Source organism: Myxocyprinus asiaticus, chromosome 34 (assembly GCF_019703515.2).
Source record: "Myxocyprinus asiaticus isolate MX2 ecotype Aquarium Trade chromosome 34, UBuf_Myxa_2, whole genome shotgun sequence".
Classification (NCBI taxonomy): domain Eukaryota; kingdom Metazoa; phylum Chordata; class Actinopteri; order Cypriniformes; family Catostomidae; genus Myxocyprinus; species Myxocyprinus asiaticus.
In genome coordinates this window covers 390,654-409,577 of record NC_059377.1, presented here as the reverse complement: position 1 = coordinate 409,577, position 18,924 = coordinate 390,654, and the positions used below count along the sequence as shown (strand labels likewise).

At 36.8% G+C, this 18,924-nt stretch overlaps 1 protein-coding gene across 1 annotated transcript; it reads left to right on the top strand.

The window, feature by feature from the left end:
• Positions 1-4,701: 4,701 nt before the first annotated feature.
• LOC127425150 (prostate stem cell antigen-like) lies at positions 4,702-18,663 on the top strand. Its single transcript, XM_051670846.1, has 3 exons — positions 4,702-4,863; positions 15,465-15,575; positions 16,416-18,663. The coding sequence occupies exons 1-3, from the start codon at positions 4,812-4,814 to the stop codon at positions 16,634-16,636; spliced, it is 384 nt and encodes a 127-aa protein (XP_051526806.1). The 5' UTR covers positions 4,702-4,811; the 3' UTR covers positions 16,637-18,663.
• Positions 18,664-18,924: the final 261 nt, after the last annotated feature.

Sequence of the window (18,924 nt, the reverse complement as noted above, 5' to 3'; positions counted from 1 at the left end):
TTCAGCACCTCGACCGACTTGGGCTTCAGGTCAACTGGGAGAAGAGCAAGCTCTCCCCTGTGCAGAGCATCTCTTTTCTCTGTATGGAGTTGGACTCTGGCATATGGCATCCTCGGTGGAGGTTCTCCCCCTCGGGTTGATGCATATGAGACTGCTTCAGTACTGGCTACAGACTCAAGTCCCGAGGTGGGCATGGCGCCACGGCACCCAGTGTGTGACCATCATGCCACAGTGCCGTCAGACTTTCAGCCCTTGGTCGGACCTGTCATTTCAATGGGCAGGTGTTCCCCTAGAGCAGGTCTCAAGGCGCATAGCAGGACTTCCGCCAGCGGTTGTAGACACGATCACTCAGGCTAGGGCCCCCTCTATGAGGCAGCTGTATGCCTCGAAGTGGCATCTTTTCGCTAACTGTTATTCTTCCCGTGGTGAAGACTCACAGAGATGTGCCGTCGGGTCTGTGCTGTCTTTTCTTCAGGAAGGGCTGGAGAGATGGCTGTCTCCCTCTACCCTGAAAGTGTACGTGGCTGCCATAGCAGCTCACCATGATACACTGGATGGCAGTCCCACACGACAGCGCGACCTGATCAACAGGTTCCTCAAAGGTGCAAGGAGATTGAATCCTCCTAGACCGCACCTGATCCCCTCTTGGGATCTCTCTGTGGTCCTACCTGCCCTACAGAGAGCCCCATTTGAACCCCTGGAGCAGGCCGAGATTGAATCCTCCTAGACCGCACCTGATCCCCTCTTGGGATCTCTCTGTGGTCCTATCTGCCCTACAGAGAGCCCCATTTGAGCCCCTGGAGCAGGCCGAGCTCAGCACTCTGTCTCTGAAGATGGGTGGGGGACCTGCAGGCGCTCTCTGTTACCAGCGAATGCCTGGAGTTCGGGCCGGCACACTCTCATGTGATCTTGAGACCCTGGCCCGGTTAAATGCCCAAAGTTCCCACCACTCCCACCAGGTGGTGAACCTGCAAGCGCTCCCTTCAGAGGAGGGAGACCCGGTCTTTTCGTTGCTGTGTCCAATTCACACCCTGCACATCTGTCTGGACCGCACGCAGAGCTTTAGATGCTCAGAGAAGCTCTTTGTCTGTTTTGGAGGACAGCAGAAGGGGAAAGCTGTCTCCTAGCAGAGGTTGGCCCATTGGATTGTGGATGCCATTTCTCTTGCATACCAGTCTCAGGACTTGCCGTGCCCCTTGGGGGTTACCATTGGTAAGTCCATGTGAGGTATGCTCCACATGTTAACCTCCCTCCGGCAGGACGTGTTCTCCATTGTGCTCTCCTTCCTGGAGAGGGAAGAGCACTTTCCAGCGCTACATATATATGTGACGCCTTACCTAACTCACTGGAAGGTCACGACATGGTTGAGCGCTTGCTGCGAGGCATGCAGCAGCTTGCCTATGTCCACTCTTCCGTGCCTCGTGACACGGAAGGTAACCGCTGACATTGCCGGGACTCTCTATCGGCTCCTCAGCATAAATCTGAATGAGTGATGCACGCCATTTCCTTTTATACCCGTATGTCCGGGGCAGAGAATGGCATGCAAATTCCACTTGCCAATTTTCATTGGCCTTTTCTATTTTAAGCAAAGGTGATTAGGGCTCTCAAGATCTAACTTCTAGTGTCACTACATCGACACAACGTCTCGTTCCCTCCATCAGGGAACAGAGGTTACATCAGTAACCAAGACGTTTATACAAAGCTAGTCATACAATATTGAAGGATTTCACCATGTCATACAAATTATTACAAACTGCCATGAGACTGTGTTGGAAATGCCCCAGCAACCACCCAGAATACCTGTTGAAGGATAAAATGAACACACACACACACACACACACACACACACAAATAGTATTTGACTATAGCACAAGTACATGTAAAGCAGGATCCATTAAGATGAGTCAAGATGTATTTCCAGTGTATGGAAATGCAAAGGCTTTTGTGGTAGATGACTGATGATAGTCTTCGTGAAGGACATTTGAACTGCCAGGTTAGTTTTGTCTGTTTGGACATCAGTACTTTAATATGAGGCCAAAACAAGCTGTGCTGTAATGATAAACAATCCAACAGGTATTTCAGTTTGCAGTCACTGGATTTGTCTTGGAGTTTTGAAGTACTGACTGACATTGAATAGTATGGCGCCTTTAAAGCTGAAGTATGTTTTTCACCTATCCCAGCTTAATATGCAGAGACAGCTTTAAGTAAGCCATTCATCTGATAATTTCCTTGAAAACTGTAAACAATGTGTCTCTGTGACACTATAAAAATTCCTGTGCTTGTTTTGAGCGACCCGCTTTGACCCGCACCAACAACCTTACTCAACCAGTGGCGTGAGTTGGTGGTGGGACTATCTGAATGTTTGAACACTGCAGAAGAGGGGCGTATTCAGAAAACTGTTTTGAAATCATTGTTTATTTTTGCAATTCTGTTCGGTGGCGTTAGTGTGGCAGAAATGACATACTTCAGCTTTTATCTTATTTAGTTTGAAGTATGAAGTATTTTGTTGTCTTGTGCAATATTTGACTATTGGCATAAAGTTTGGGGTAGACAGGAAAAGACCATGTAAAATGATGATGATGATGATGATGATGATGTAAAACAAATAAAAACCCACAGGAAACTGTACCTGATTCACAACTCACTCAAAAACATGGACAACATACAGCATCTGAAATGATATCTATGTGAGAGCTCACACAAAGATGTACAGTCGATTTATGGCAGCATTTCCTTATTTTAGTAGCTGTTTCATCATATATGTTTTAAATGCAGCTGTGTGTAGTTATTTGGACCATGATTATGTGGGTTGGGTTTCTTTGGAAATGCTCCCAGTCACATGACAGTAAAATACCGTGTACAGGTGCACACCAATCCAATCAATAAGTGACTTGGAGAGGATTGTTGGTTACGTCATATAGGTTTACAAAGCTAATAGGGTGAATAATTATACATTTATTTGTATGTTTTACATTTTGTTATTGAAATATAACAAGTATAGCAAATCCAACTGTACAGGCAACAAACCACACTAACTATCAGCAGATACATTCAAATACAGCTGGATGGAGTGCAATCATCCAGTGTTTTTCTCCATTTCTTTTGACTACGTATAACTTGGCATAGTGTCCTAAAAACGCAACCAAAGTAAAACGCTCCAAAAGCACCTATCTGACGCATGTGTAGACGTGTCTTTAGAAAAGCCCGTATAATAAGTCTACCCCGGACAGATTGACAAATTCACTTGCAAAATAGATTGCTGTGGACTGTAGGCCAAAGATAGACTTATGTTCAATGATAGGGAAATAAACAATATGTTGCCTTCTAAAGACACTTTTTGTAATGCCTAATCAAAGCTGTACTTGTCTGCCACAATAATATAATGTATTAAATGTACTAATTGCAATTCATTTTATTAATTAATCATAATATCATGTAATTAATTTGATTAAAAATTTAATAATTTGACAGCCATAATAATAAATAATGATGTAAAACTGTCCAACATAACACCTATAAATAGTCAAATTTCAATGTGATCATTAAAAATAGAGAGATCTGCTCTATCTTGCATGTGAACTTTTGACATGAAATACAGCTACAGCCTGTGTCACAAGAATATAAGACAATTATATGTCTATAATCCTTATTTATATTAATGGGACACCTAATTGTAATGAAAGTGTGTGAGTATATAGGCCAATAAACAGTAGTCTCAAGAAGCAACATAAAAATATAGATTTTAGCTAAGTGTTTCTAGGGCTGCCAAGTTTTGGATTAATGAAGACAATCTTTTGACAACACTTTTGAGTAACTCTGACAAAATGTTTGGCTAACTTTATGTAAAGGTTGTGTACATTTTAGGGACAAACATTCTTAAAATAATGTTAATGAAATGTCCTTAAAATGTTATTGTTTTTTTGTTTGGTTTTTTTGTGTGTTTTTTTCTGCAATAGCTTATTAAGTGAAAACTTTCTTAGTGCAAAATACTGTAGTTTTGATGTTTGAACATGAACATTTAAAGCTGTTTTAAGTGCTGTGCTAAAATAATATAATTGTAAATGCAGGAACAATTTTAGCATTCCCACAATAATAGCGTTTAAATAACTCAACATATTCATACATATTTGACAGCATGGCTCATACCTGGAACATTACAAAGCAACTTTAGAATATTACCAGGGCAGGGGCGGATTATGTCTCACGCTCTGATGACGCGGCCCGGAATGCCGTCTGGGCCCGCGGCTTTGCGGATATTCACCCGTCGGAAGGATCGGGTTACATCCGCTACAGAGACGGAGAGTGAACTAACCTCTGTAGCTTCGGCCGCGAGAACTCTCTCCGCGAGGGCGGTGTTATTTCCCTCAAAACGAGCATAAAAAGTATTTAGCTCATCCGGGAGAGAGGCACTGGTGTTCATGGCGGAGTTTTTATTTCCTTTAAAGTCCGTGATGATGTTAATTCCCTGCCACATGCTTCTAGAGTTGGTGGTGTTAAACTGTCCTTCAATCTTGTAAACAGTAATACAAATGAAATGAAAAGAACTAACTCACATTATGAAAACCAGACATTTTCAAATTACCACAAGCAAAACTGAATGTTTGGAAGACGTTCGCAATGCTTGTTTTTGCGTGGTATGTGCATCATCAGTTCATTGCAAAGGATTAACTCTACTCCTCGTTCGGCGGTGTAATGTATATAACGGGCGGTGCTGTGGGTGTGGACGTATAAATCTAGTGGATCGCCGCCGTTCACATCAGTCTGACTGGAGCTTAAAGGTCTTCTACCTGAAGAACATTCACGAAAGAAACATGAACAGAATCATTTTCGGCTTGTTTGCAGTCGCCCTGTCTTTCGCAGTGGGTAAGGCAGAGTTTTACGTGTTGAATTTGTGTGAAATCACTGAGTGTTTATCTTTATTTTAATTATAGAATCAAATGGAATATAAATTATATGATCCTGTTATTATTTGGTTATTTCCCGTTTGTTTCGTTTGTTTGTGGGATGAAATGGGCTGTTCTATTCCCACACTCGTGAACATATTTCATTTAGGAGCCTGTGGTTTGTGACTCAATCCCCCAAAATTGAGTCAACATCCAACAAGGGATAGTCTGTATTTGTGTAACTTTTTTCCATCATGCGATGTGTTTATGGAATGTGTTGAAATGGAACATTTTGAATTATGATGACTGAAATTATGATTATCATTTTACACATGGCATATGGGAAGACTGCATTCTTTTCGGTTTGATCCACTGGTTGTGAGGAAGACAGGATAGCCTGAGGCAGAGTGACCCACCCATATGACAACAGCACTCTTGACTGAACTTGCCCACTGATGTAGAATCTGTCTGTGGAGCGAAGAGACAATTAACTGGGTGTTCCTTTGTGTTTGACAGAGAATAGTGTTTATGGCTTTAAAAACTCTTCCATCCATGTAATCCCATGTTTTGTTTTGAGGTAACACTTTACAATAAGGTTCCATTTGTTAACATATTTTGGTAATAACTTTCAATAAGATTGTATTTGTTAATAACATTAGTTAATATCTAACAATGAACAATAATTTTACAGCATTTTTTTTTTAATCTAGTTTAATGTTAATATCAACATGTGGTTATACATTTTCAAAAGTAGTATATGTTTAATTGTATTATAATTATAATTGTATTTTTATTAACTAACCTTTACAAAGATTAAAAAATGCTGTAAAAAACTATATTGTTCATTGTTAGTTAATGATACCTAATGCATTATCTAATGTTAACGAATGGAACCTTATTACCTGTTTTGTTTTATTTTATTTTTGTGCCCCCTCATTATGTTCTGTCATTGATTTTCATGGCTAAAGTGTGTTTGGTAATACAGAAGGTGGTTGTCTAACTGCAGCTTATCACACGCACCCAACAGCACACACTGACACCCATATCATAGTCACATTTGTTCAAGTCACTTTGGTCATTTGCAAAAACAAAAAAACAAAAAAACAAAACAAAGCTTCAACAGAACAAACACTGTGAGACTGTTGCAACAGGTTTTATACCTTTAACCTACTAAAACAACTATGCAAAAATACAATAGAGCATGAACAAAAGGTAAAACATTACATGTAGACCACATACTGCAAACTACAAGTTCCACATTTAAATGTAGTTCTTTGTGACATTTTGGTTTCAAAGCACGTTCATATATATTATTGCCAGAATAAAAAAATGAGATGTTCACTTTAGATATGTGTTCAGTCCCTGTTGCAGATGTTTAACGAGGACACTGTAAACTTACAGTTGGCCTCTTTAAATTATTTCAAGCAATGGAATATTTTCTGGATAAAACTTTTCTGTTCATTAGTGTTTATCAGAGTCGTGGCTCATGAAACAGCTGTTAAAATGAAACCTGTAATATCCAAGTGGTTGTCACAGGGAGAGCAGTTTGTTTAATTATCGGGAATCAGAAGAGTCATCAAAGCAACCAAAGCATAGAAACAGTGTTGGGGGAGCTACTTATATAACTGTAGCTTGCCAAACTACAAACTTATAAAATTAAAATTATATACAACAATATAATAGAATAGAATAAGCAGAAACTACTAACTAAAGTACTTCTTAAATAGCTTCAAAGTAAGCTTATTGAAGCTATTTAATTGTTTTTGTTTTATTATTATATAATTATATAATCAGTGAGTGAGAATCCCTCAGCCACTGGGGGTTGCGTCAGGAAGGGCATCCGGTGTAAAACCTGTGCCAAGTCAAAAATGCAGATCACGGAGGTTCCGCTGTGGCAACCCCTAACGTGAGCAGCTGAAAGAAGATATAATTATATAATCACATTGTTTTTGTGTAATTAGAGCAGTGTTTATCTGGCACAAAAAACAATGTTGATTTCCATTATGATAACACTATCAAACCTGAAGCCAAATTTACATGAAATACAACTAATGAAACTGAAATGTACTAAATTGTAAACAGAGATATACAGCCGGATATGCACTAAATTCTCATTTCAGAGCGATGTGTAATAAAATCCAGTCGATGGCACAACTTTTTGTTCTTTCTCGCTCTCAAAACGCTGATATTAATCAGTCATTTAAAATAAATTAAAACTTGTAACTTTTTTTTTTTTTGGTAAAAAAAAAAATACTTCTGTTCCCGCTTAATAGGCAGAGACAACTGTAAGTACAGTGAGCCATTTGAAGGTTACTTTTGTCAAGAACTGTAAACACTGTGTCCCTGTAGTGCTACAAAAAATTCCTGTTTGTTTGAACTAACCTTCCTGCCTGATGCAGCAACACTGAGTCAACCAATGGCATGAGTTGGGGGCGGGACTATCTGTTTGTTTGATTAACAGCAGACGGAGGGCGTATTCGTAGTGCAAAAAACTAAAATGTTTTATTTGGGTAGTTGGCTTATTTTTGTCACCATAGAGGTTGAATTTTACAAAGCCCATGTTTTATTCAACTATGGAAATCTAGACTATTAATATGCCTGATTATAAAGATATATAATTATTTCTAATTATTACTTCTAACCACAACCTTTTTTTCTTATTAATTTGTAATTATATCTTTAACAAATTAAATATATATTCAGATTTACAATAACATATTCCATATTTATGACTATATACAATTTGTATCAGGATCATTCTACACATCACTATGTGAAACACCTCACATCTCATCTCAGTGTGTGATGGATAACTCTTCAAACTGCACATGCAGGCTGCAGGCCTCAAGCGACTGCATTTAAAGCAGAAGTGCTGATCTTATCTGCTGGAGTTTCACTGTGTGCTGCTGTTGCAGTGGGAGAGTAGTGTTACCTTGTGTCTGAGGGTAAACTTCACTGAGGATCCCAATACTGTCATTTCCATATAAATATCAGTGGCAAGAGTCCTTATGTAACTGGCTCATTCCTACAATTAGGTGCCTTTTGAGCTTTGAAACCAGTCGCGGCTGATCTATATGGGCAAATGGGGCAGAGCCCTGCCTAAATATTCATTCACTTGAAAACATAGATCCATATTATAAACTGCCAATAATGTAATTGGTTTGCCCATAAATGTGTTTAAAATGCTGACAGATGTATTTGAAAGCAGGCCTAGTGTAAGTATTTTATCCTATTTTTAAGACATAAAGTAGCTGAAAGCTCTGTTACACAGTGTTTGATATAGATACACAAGCATGTGGGGCAGAGTGTCTGCTGCCTTCCCGAACTCCACATCGCCCCTCAGTTTTCCAATGGAAATCTGTGGTCAAATATGGTACTGCAACGAGCCCTCATTGAGACCCATTGGGGCAGAAATAAATCTGCCCATAAACGTAGTGCCAAACAAAAGGTTACTTTAGTAATTGTGCACACCAGCAGTGTGACAGATGGCAAACATGGCGAGCGCTATCGATGAATGTGTGTGTAGCAGTGTGTCATTTCTATTGCAAATACAAGACAAATTGGCCATCAAACAACTTGGCCATCAAACAACAAGCCAGACATAGAAAATAGTTTGGCAATCAAAAGATAGGCATAGGTGATAAGACATTATATGTTTTTATGATGACAAATTGAATGTCAAAAAGCCTTGTCTCTTGAAACTTTCTGTTTTAAATTTACTGTGATTTAAATTTGTGGTGGAATAATATAAGGACACCATATACCACATATTGTGTCTGCACATTTGTGATCTGCCGCACCTATATTTGTGGTCACGAGCCGCTATTGTTTGAAGTAACTTTATGTTAAAGATTTGTATTATTATTATTTAAATATTATATTTAACTCATACAGGTCAAGTTAAATGACTTCAGATGTCCATTGGGTTAGGTAGGCAGATTTGGACATTCAGTGTGTGAAATTAGCCACCACATGGTCTGTGACAGGTATCCATTTAACATATTTGTAAACTTATAGTGATGATTTTATTTAACATAAATATATTGAACCAAAGACACCAAATTGTAAGAATGACCCTACTATCAGAATGAACAACAATTCACTGATACACTAGTCCATAGAATTGCCCTTTTTATTACAACTCCGAGAGTGGCCATTACAGGAACTGCCAAGAGACCTTTTATAAGAGACCACATACCAGGTGACATTTTTACACCATTGAAAACATGACTTGTTGCTCAAACTCAAAAAAGACTTGAGCCATTCTGGAAAACCATGTGAGGTAGCTGTAAAAAAAAAAAAAATAACACATTTTCTGTCCGTCCATGCCTTTCATTATGCAAATTTAAAGCAGGCAGCTTTGAACATTGGTTCAGCAGCAAAGTTCGATAAGCTGGTGTCTGATTATTTTGCACAGTGCCAAACAACTTTTGTGCCCCCAGCCCCTCCCACCAAAACACACACACACCATCAGTCAGATGAAACTCTTCCATTCAGTGCTGGAAAACTGGTTAAACAAGGACTGAAGTGAGAGCTGAGAAGTTTCACAGAAGAATCACATAACAGTCAGGGTTGTGCTTGCCCACAGTATACACATCCAGTAATGCAACACACTGTATGAACGACGCAGCAAACAATGTGTCACACGCACATTAGTAGATGAGGGTGTGTGAATGATTTTACAGATAACTGGCCTTTTAACTCTGTGTTTCATGCTGTGCTTTTAATCCCATTTGAATGGTTTAGTTTAATTGGTCCATGTTTCAAAAACATGTTATATCAGAGACAGTTATCGTGAGGTTGTAATTGTCACATAACAGGTTACATTTTGGATTTGATCTGAGTAGAGATTTTCTCCTTGCATTTTGGACTACAGACTTAATGAGCTAAGTCTGTAGTAATTTTAATGAACTTTATTTCTATGGTGTGTCATTATTTAGATGGCTAGATGGACATGTACTGTATTTTTGTGTGTGTTAGATTCTCAACGCCTAAAAGGCTTTAACTTAGGGTGTGACCAAAATGAGTCTGTGTAGCAGATTGTCATGTGCATGTGTGTGTGCGTGTGTGTACCAGTGAATGTGTGTTTCAGAGTATGTTTAACCAGGATAGTTCACCCCAATGGAAGTAAATGGGGCTTGTCCGTAAACATTCAAAATATAGCCACGAGACATAAACAATATGCATGTTAACATGATTTAGGAGTAATAAAAATCACGTACTAACATTTTCTGTGTAAAGTTATAGACAATTTACAACTTTGTTGCCACGATGACATAACACCATAAACCCATAGATGAAAGACCCTAAAATGACCATTAAAATGGCTTAAATAATACACGAGTTTTAATAGAAAATTTAATTAATTGCTTTTATAAAATTATAAGCATCACATTTCTGTCTTTAAACCCTCCAAAAATTGGCCCCATTCACTTCCTTCATAAGTGTCTCACTGGAACACAGATTTTTTTATTTTATTTTTTATTTAAGACAAGGAGGAACGAGTCGGAAAATGTTTTTGTGGTTATCAACATTATGCCACAAATGCTTGAGCTTAACTTGTATTGAACTCAGAATATTCCTTTATGGGGTTTCTTGCAACCGGCTGCTGACCCAAATTGAAGTCATACTGGTAGAAAAACATTTTTGGGGGGGGGGGGTAGACTTCATAAAACAGGGCTACTCAACAAATCTGATCATCTTTTTCTGGCCCTCCAACTGATTTTTGATAAAATTGCCTCGCCGTCTGAAATACCAGAGCATTTCTTAGGCATGAGCTTCAACAACCAGCAGTGAGTTTAACATTGCTCAGTGGCGCGTGCAACAGCATTCAGCCGTCATCAGTTGTCCAGACCGGAGCGCATGTTTAATGTTTTCTGGCGATAGTTTAGTTACACTGTTTTGCTAAAGATGGATCACACCGTTTAGGTGAGCATTCGATCGCGTCTTTTTCAATCAAATGTATTTATGTAAATTGCTTAGTTGTGTAGAGTGCGGTCAAATCTACAGATGTAAAAAATTATCACCGCAGTTGTTACAGAAAAATTGTCAGCGCATTTGCACATCTTAACCAACAAAAAAGAAATCGATTATGAAAACCAAACGTTCAAAGAAAATGCGCTGAAAAGTTTGCTTTCATTCACTATTCTTGACGTGTTAAATGGGCGTGTCTCATCTGTGCAGGGTATCGTCAAAAAGTGATAATGTGGAATTGAACCTGCAAATATCCGGATTAGATTTGGTTCTATACAGTCCGTCATTTCAATCACAAACAGCATCAACTCAGTTTGTTCTTCTTTTCCCTGTTGGGCCTCATGTATTCAGATAGAAGACAAAGGCAGGCCTAACAGTCATAAAAACATAACTCAAGCCCCCACCTTCCAAGTCGTAAATATTACTGATAAAAATCACGCCAAAATCAAACAAAGGGAGTCCAAAACAGACTACAAATCCATGAAGCCTTGCTCACTGGAGGATCGAACTCTCGACTCCTATTGGATGAGGCACACAACAGAACGTCCCTCGAACATGACATCATCAGGAGTTGAAATAATTCTGAAATGCTTAAAGATTTCGCTTCCAGTGACTTAGTTCACCGAATACGGACGTAGCTTTTTGCTGCTCTCAGGTGCAACCTCGTGGCACAAGGAAGTAATGTCCGACTTGAAACTGTAGCCATACAATCTCCATCTCGCTGGACGAGTTGAGATTACTCTGTGTTCAACTGAACACTCTAACAGATCCGAAGGAGACCGCTGAGCAATTCGCATCTTCATCTGTTGGCCTACAGAAGTGAAGAGATTAAAGATTTCTCTTCTATCTTCAATCAAGTCGACATTTCTGAGTTCTCCGCCAGCCCGCCGAGAATCAACAGCCATACCGCCTGCTGACAGAGCGAGGAAACGGCCTCCTGTCATCACACGAGCCTCAAGGAACCGGGTCAAAGTTAAAGGACGGAGGAAAACACATTCTACTGTGTCCTCATGCGATTCAAGTAAGAGGTTACGTCTGGGCAGAGATAGAATATTATAGCGTGTTATTCTTGTGTTTCAAGGTTTTTGCTTGTACAGTTTAAGGATCGCCATGTCCGCTCATTATTAATACTCAGGGTATTAATTATCACAAATTTGTTTTGCTGTATTGTGGTCCAACCAAATTGGATTGTGCAATTTCGCCATCGCGGGTGAAACAGAAACTGAGTTCATCCATTAAAGAGTCAAATAACGCAGGACTTTTACGAGCCCCGCTCGTAAAACCGCGTCTCTGAGTGATGAGCACAGCTGCTTTCTCTCCCGCTATCGCGAAATTAACTTTCGGGCTGTCACTTAATCATCTCTCTCTCTCTCTCTCTCTCTCTCACTAACCACACTGACACACACACACACACACACACACACACACACACACACACACAGTCACACACACACTTTATGTGTTATAGGATTATTTTTATTTCCATATCTAATCATGTCACTGTTTAGTTTGTAGTTGTAAGTCGGAAGTTTATTGACTGCATTGTATTAATTATTAATTGATATTACTGCATAAATAAACTTTGTTTATATTACAAAGAGAAGTGTTTTGGTTTGTTTTGCATACACCTGTGTCATGCTGACGGGATGTCAGTGCTCAGATTCAAACCTTCATTCATTGTTTTATTTTCCCGAAAATCGATATTCTTCGGATGCCGATTTTCCTAAGAAAACAATCTAATATTGAGACTGTTTTAATATTCGGTTATTAGTCCCTGATTTCAGGGTGGTGCCCCGACAATGTTAATCCTTATTAATATTCTATTGATTTTTGATAATTGATAATTATCTTTGATTGAATTTGAATGATCAATAAGCTAGTGTTAATTTTAATTAATGTTTCATCAATGTTAACAATTAACAATTATCTTTGATAATTGTTTTTTTAAAGGATTAAGAAAAGCTAACATTGATTCTCATCAATGTTCTATTGATTTTAATAATTAATAGTTATCTTTGATAATTATTAATTATTGCTAATAACCAAACTTGCTCCTGAACGTAGCACACTACATTTACTGGAGTCCCATATGAGGCTTTAATGAGTTAGATCCAATTAATTAATTTAAATATTGATTAATAACTACAGAAATAATTATTAATTATTTCTGATAGTAACACTGATCTAAACAACCAGTAAAGCCCTACATCCCTATGATTATCTGCAGGACTAATTTTCTCCTCACCGAACAGGATGATACTATATTGAGAAAATGTAAGAACATTTGAATTTTTCTTTTTTTAATCAAAAAGAAAATTACATTTAAATGTATTCTTAAGTAAACATGACATTTCTATATGGCCATTGTTTTCATATGTGGGTTGATATTGTGAGAGGGCTTTGGCAGATCTAAATGTTTCACCTCAGTTTTCATAATTTGTAAAAAAAAAAAAAAAAAATTGCCCTAAAATGTTAAAATGATTATTATGTTTTGTTTGTTTATTTATTTTTCAAAGTAAAGTTGATCAAAAATTATTTGTTAGTTAAGAGCCAGTTCTTATGAAGGAATTTATGGACACACCTTAAAACATGATAACTCAATACAGTATACCCGATGACTATTTTAATATACACTACCGGTCAAAACTTTTGAAATACTTGACTGAAATGTTTCTCATGATCTTAAAAATTTTTTGATCTGAAGGAGTATGCTTAAATGTTTGAAATTAGTTTTGTAGACAAAAATATAATTGTGCCACCATATTAATTTATTTCATTATAAAACTAAAATTTAATTAAAAAAAGTTTTTGAAATTGATGACTTGGACCAAATAATAAAGAAAAGCAGCCAATAAGTGCCAACATAGATGGGAACTCCTTCAATACTGTTTAAAAAGCATCCCAGGGTGACACCTCAAGGAGCTGGTTGAGAAAATGTCAAGAGTACATGTCTGCAAATTCTAGGCAAAGGGTGACTACTTTGAAGATGCTAAAATATAACACAGTTTTGATTTATTTTGGATTTTATTTAGTCACAACATAATTCCCATAGTTCCATTTATGTTATTCCATACTTTTGTTGACTTTACTATTATTCTAAAATGTAAAAAATAAAATAAATTATAATAAAGAATGAGTAAGTGTTTCAAAACTTTTGACCGGTAGTGTAAATAAACACACAGTATTAAGGGTGTTTTTTAAGTAACATGTTACTTGCGATGAAAGAGCCCTGCCTTAAAATTTGCTCTTGGTGTTTCCAGTCACCTACATGCCTGGGTGTACATGCAATTCTTCATGCCTTACATGTTATGTACTATGAGTATTTGCTCAACACTCACATCTAAAGGCACAAGTATAATTTGGTTTTCTGTGTGCCGCTATGTCTCGTGTGTTGTCTGCGCATGTGCCTGGGTTTGAAAGTACTAATAATACTTCGCTTCCTCTTTATGCTGTATATAGATATGGCAGAAATAGTAAGGGTAGTATGATAGGATACCTTTTACAACAAAGCAAGCGTAGTGTCTCATAAGGGATGTGTCACTGTAGGGACTTTTTGCCAACACCATGACAATGGCACTATCAGAATGCTTTCTTCTTAATTAGGGATTCTCGTCACTTTCTTTATTATTATGTCACAGGCTCTGCCATTTTTGGATATTATTTTGTGTTTAACCACAATATGTTATATTATATATTAGAAATAACTTATACTATCGTATCGATATTTTAGACCCCTAACCTTAAACCTAACAACTTTTCAACAATATAAAAGACTTAATGTTTAAATGAGTGCTGGATTGGATATGGCGATGGAGACAATGATCAAGACTTAAATTTGGGTCTGTTCCTCACTCAGTGCCATCGTGCGGCTTCCAAAGACTTGAAATGTAGCGCACAAAAAGCATTGATTCATTTTATGATAATTTTTATGCTGATTTTCTCATTTTTTGTCAGACATTCTACACTCCCTTTGTGTCCCACGGCAAACAAAACAATGGGCAAATAAGCATTAAATAAATAAAGCAATGAGTAAATGATGACAGAATTGGAACTTGGGCAAAGTTTTGAAATCCTCCATACTGAGTTGAATAATGCATCTAATTTGATGTGTGAAAAATTAATATTAACCCAGAAAAAATATTATTGCTCACTTGTTGCTCTTTCATAGCTCATGGGACTTAATGGAATTCTCAGTTATATTTCTTTATATATAATGACAGAACTTTTTCAGGTTAACGAAAGAACTGGACATACAGAAGATTTCATGTAGAGAATCAAACAGGAAAAAGTGTATGAAAGCAGACACATCAGGGTTCCCACATTTTGACCAGTGAATCTCCATGACATTTCCTGTCATTCAGGATTACTGAATATGTATTTTTTTAAATAATTTTATAAAAATGTCACTCACAAAGAACAGTGTCTAGCTAATTAAATATTTTAGAGCATAACTAGTCACACTATAATTTTTAAGACTTTTCCTTGACTGTAAGATTTTCATTTCCATGATTTCTCCAGGGTTGGAAATCACTATTTTAAAATCTCCTGATATTTATGTAACTAACAGTTCATTTTTGTGATGAATCTGTCTCGTGCTGTGTTTTTCAGGTCAGGCTCTGCAGTGTTATGAATGTAAACTGGGTTTTGGGAGTCTGTGCATCACAACCAAAAAGACGTGTGATGTTGGTCAGCAGTGCTACAGTGGTGTAGGGACGGCGGGTAAGTTCATCCATTTCAAAATCTGTTTAACACCATTTCATTGTTGTTATTATTTTCATTTTATCTTAATTTAACCAGGCAAGTCACTTAAGGCCTGGAAAGCTTGATCTTTTGAAATGATCTTTTGAACTAAAAGCGATTTTATGAAATTATGAAAACAGACTTTAACTTTCAGAACTTCCTCCCCAGTCCAAAAGTAGTTATAGAGCTTGTTAACAGAAGTTTTTTCCCATTCATTTCTTTCATATGGTTTTCATAAAATCCTTAATAAAAGAGTTGTAGGCCATGAATTTAACCAACCAGCTCCGAGGTCCTCCCACAAACGTCGGGTGGCGGATGCCGTGGCTGGGCACCCCCCCTCCCGGGAGTTTTACCTGGGCATAAGCAATCCCTTTATCATGGATCATGGGTGGTGTAGTACTTTGCCAGGAACTCTGCTTTTCAACATGATTTTGTAAAAATGTAAATGTAATAACGTGAACCGATGGCTTCAACAGAAGCATATACCATCGATTAATGACCTCAGAGCTCACGGTAGGTCTGTCTTTAATGGTTTATCTTACAAAATCAATTCACCAAAGGAAAAAATGTATTGGATTTTCACTTCCGGAACCAGACTGTTGCACTCTAAAAAGAGCCCGACAGCAAACCCACAGCCCATGTGAGCAAAGCACTGTTCCTCATTTTACATGCGAAGAGGCCGTTTAAGACTGACTGATTTACAGCATTCTTCCTTCTAGAAACAAAAGGCATTTTCTTACCTTTTTAATCTTTAAGGTTTTTTTTTTATTTTAATTTTTAAATTTTAATCTGTTGTTTTTCTTGTATCTCTAACTCTAGCTGGGCTTGTGGATATTAAGAGGAAAGGATGTCTCGAAGTGGCCAAATGCAACTTAACCGAAACTCTTAATTTCCCAGCCAATTCATCCACTCAGGTGTACAGAATGAACAAGACATGCTGCAGTACTGACTTGTGTAACTCAGCTATGGGTCACCCGCATGTGTCTGCTGTCAGCTTCTTCACCATCATCTCTGGGCTCATGGTCAAATTCCTCATGTGAGGAACACCATTTCAGCTCCCTCTTTCTCTCTCTCTTTCTCTCTCTCTCTCTCTCGCTCTCTAACACTCACACACACAGAGATGCCTCATATGTGAAGAGAGTTAAAATTGTACATTTATATGATGCTCATCAATCATTTTAATACACTCAACATGTTCTTGAAAAAATATTCAATGGAAATACTAAACTTGTCAAATTAATATTTGGTGTCCCCTGTTAGGGCACTTAAATTAAGGCAGTTATGGAATTATCTCTTAAAATTGGTCTGTAAACATAAATTCAAGATCAGTTAGTCATTTCAACATACCTTCAAGTTAACACCGAATTTCTAGGTGGAAACCAGGCAACTATATATAATATCAGCAAAGAAGAATATTCAGCATAAAATGTCTCCTTCACAAAACTGAAACATGTTCCATTAAAACTCCTTTTGCATACACCTTTTGCATTAGCGGGTCAGTTTTGACCCGGTGAAGTTTTAAGCTTATAAAATATATAATCAAATATATAATCAAAAAACATATTGTAGCTCATTGTTAAATTCTTAGCTGTTCATACATGTAAAATATCTATATTTTTGGCATTTTAAATGAAAAAATATAAATGTTATGTATGTCAGGTTTTTTTTTTTTTTTTTTTTTTATGAAATGTTTTTAAAAATTCTTTAACATTTCAAAATATAAATTAACTACAGCTAAACCAGTGTGATACATGTGAAGATATATATATTTTTTCAGGGTTTATATGAAATTTCATTTGAATATAGCATTGCATTAAATTTATATAAATATTTAAAGTGAGAATTTCTAGTAATTGTCCTATTAATTTCCATATTAATTACTCATTACTGCTGAAAAACAACTCAGTTATCAAAGTCTACACAACCAAATAAATTTTTTCCCAACAAAACAACATCAAAACAACTATATAACACAACTACACAATATCTGTACTTGTATATAATGTTTTTAAACAAAATGCAGTGCCATTTTGAGATAAAAAAGTGTGTGAGAGAGTATGGGAAAGAGGCTAAATGTAAGTAAAATATTTTTAAGAAAATCAAATTCATAAATGTGCAAAAATATCTGCATGATATCATGTTTAAAGCCACAATTGATTGACCCGGGAATGCAAAAGATATACAATTTTTATAATTTAAATAATTTCTTTTAAAAATCGGAGAAAAATGTTTTATGTTAATTTTAGTAGTCTTGAAAAAGTCACAATGTCTGGTTCCCATATGAAAAACTATGTTGTATTTAAAAATTATGATTTACCTCTACCTGGTCAAAAATGCAATAGGTAGGTTAAACACATAATCAGCAAATAAAGCAACTAACATCCATTAAAACCAGTAATGTATAGTTAGATTGTGTCATTCGACCTGTTAATACACACATACATACAAACACACATGTCCGAATTCAATCAAACATAGATTGTTATTTTTCACTTCCATTAGAGTTCCTTGTTAAATAAAGTTGTTGATAGTAGGTTGATGTGTATGTCATGATGTGTTTGTGATTTCAGTTACATTTATTATATGAAATTAAACCAAAGTCTGTCAAACATGAATGCGTGAGTTTATTAGACATGAGTTTATTAAATCCTTTCAGTTCAATTTTGGGATTTTTATCCATACTATTTAATATGCATTCCTATTCATTTACAGGGGTCATTTTCTTTTCAAATCATAAGCTTTATCATATAGGCAGTTTTGTAAAAAAAAAAAAATATGTCAAGCTTTGACCACTGTATTTTGTGTGCTCGTTTTTTGGTTTGTTTGTTTGTTTTTGGTAAGGCTTTTATTCATTATTGGAAAAAATATGTAAAGGGGACATTTTTATTTTGTTTTAATTTGGATGCCATAATCTGTTTCAGTCAGGCCTGAGGTAATGTGAGCTGTAGCTACACTGATTGGGTGCCGTACTCTGCTTTGACAAATGCTCTCTTGTAATTGTCATTATAATGTGTGATGTGACTGCAATATACAAGCAATAGAATTTTAATAAAAGAGTTCAGTTCAACCTTTGTTGTTTGTGTTTGATGTGAGTTTCATTGTGACCGGATGAGACCTACAGGTCCAGTGTGAAACTTGTTCTTTTCTAACTAAATATATGCATAAATCTCATCCCTTTCCCTATAAAGCTGTAAAACACTTATGCACAGCAGCACGTGCTACCTCACAGGAACAATACTGTGTGAATAATATTTAGAATAATATCTAGAATGATTATTCACAGAAACTTAATCCACATTGACTTGAATACAACTCTTCTATGATGTAC

What these genes read in the sequence shown, in the direction of transcription:
- LOC127425150 (XM_051670846.1), top strand. Translation starts at nt 4,812, where the DNA reads ATGAACAGAATCATTTTCGGCTTGTTTGCAGTCGCCCTGTCTTTCGCA. An exon ending in CGCCCTGTCTTTCGCAGTGG is followed by an intron (nt 4,864 to 15,464) that starts GTAAGGCAGAGT and finishes TGTGTTTTTCAG; the next exon opens with GTCAGGCTCTGCAGTGTTAT. An exon ending in CAGTGGTGTAGGGACGGCGG is followed by an intron (nt 15,576 to 16,415) that starts GTAAGTTCATCC and finishes CTCTAACTCTAG; the next exon opens with CTGGGCTTGTGGATATTAAG.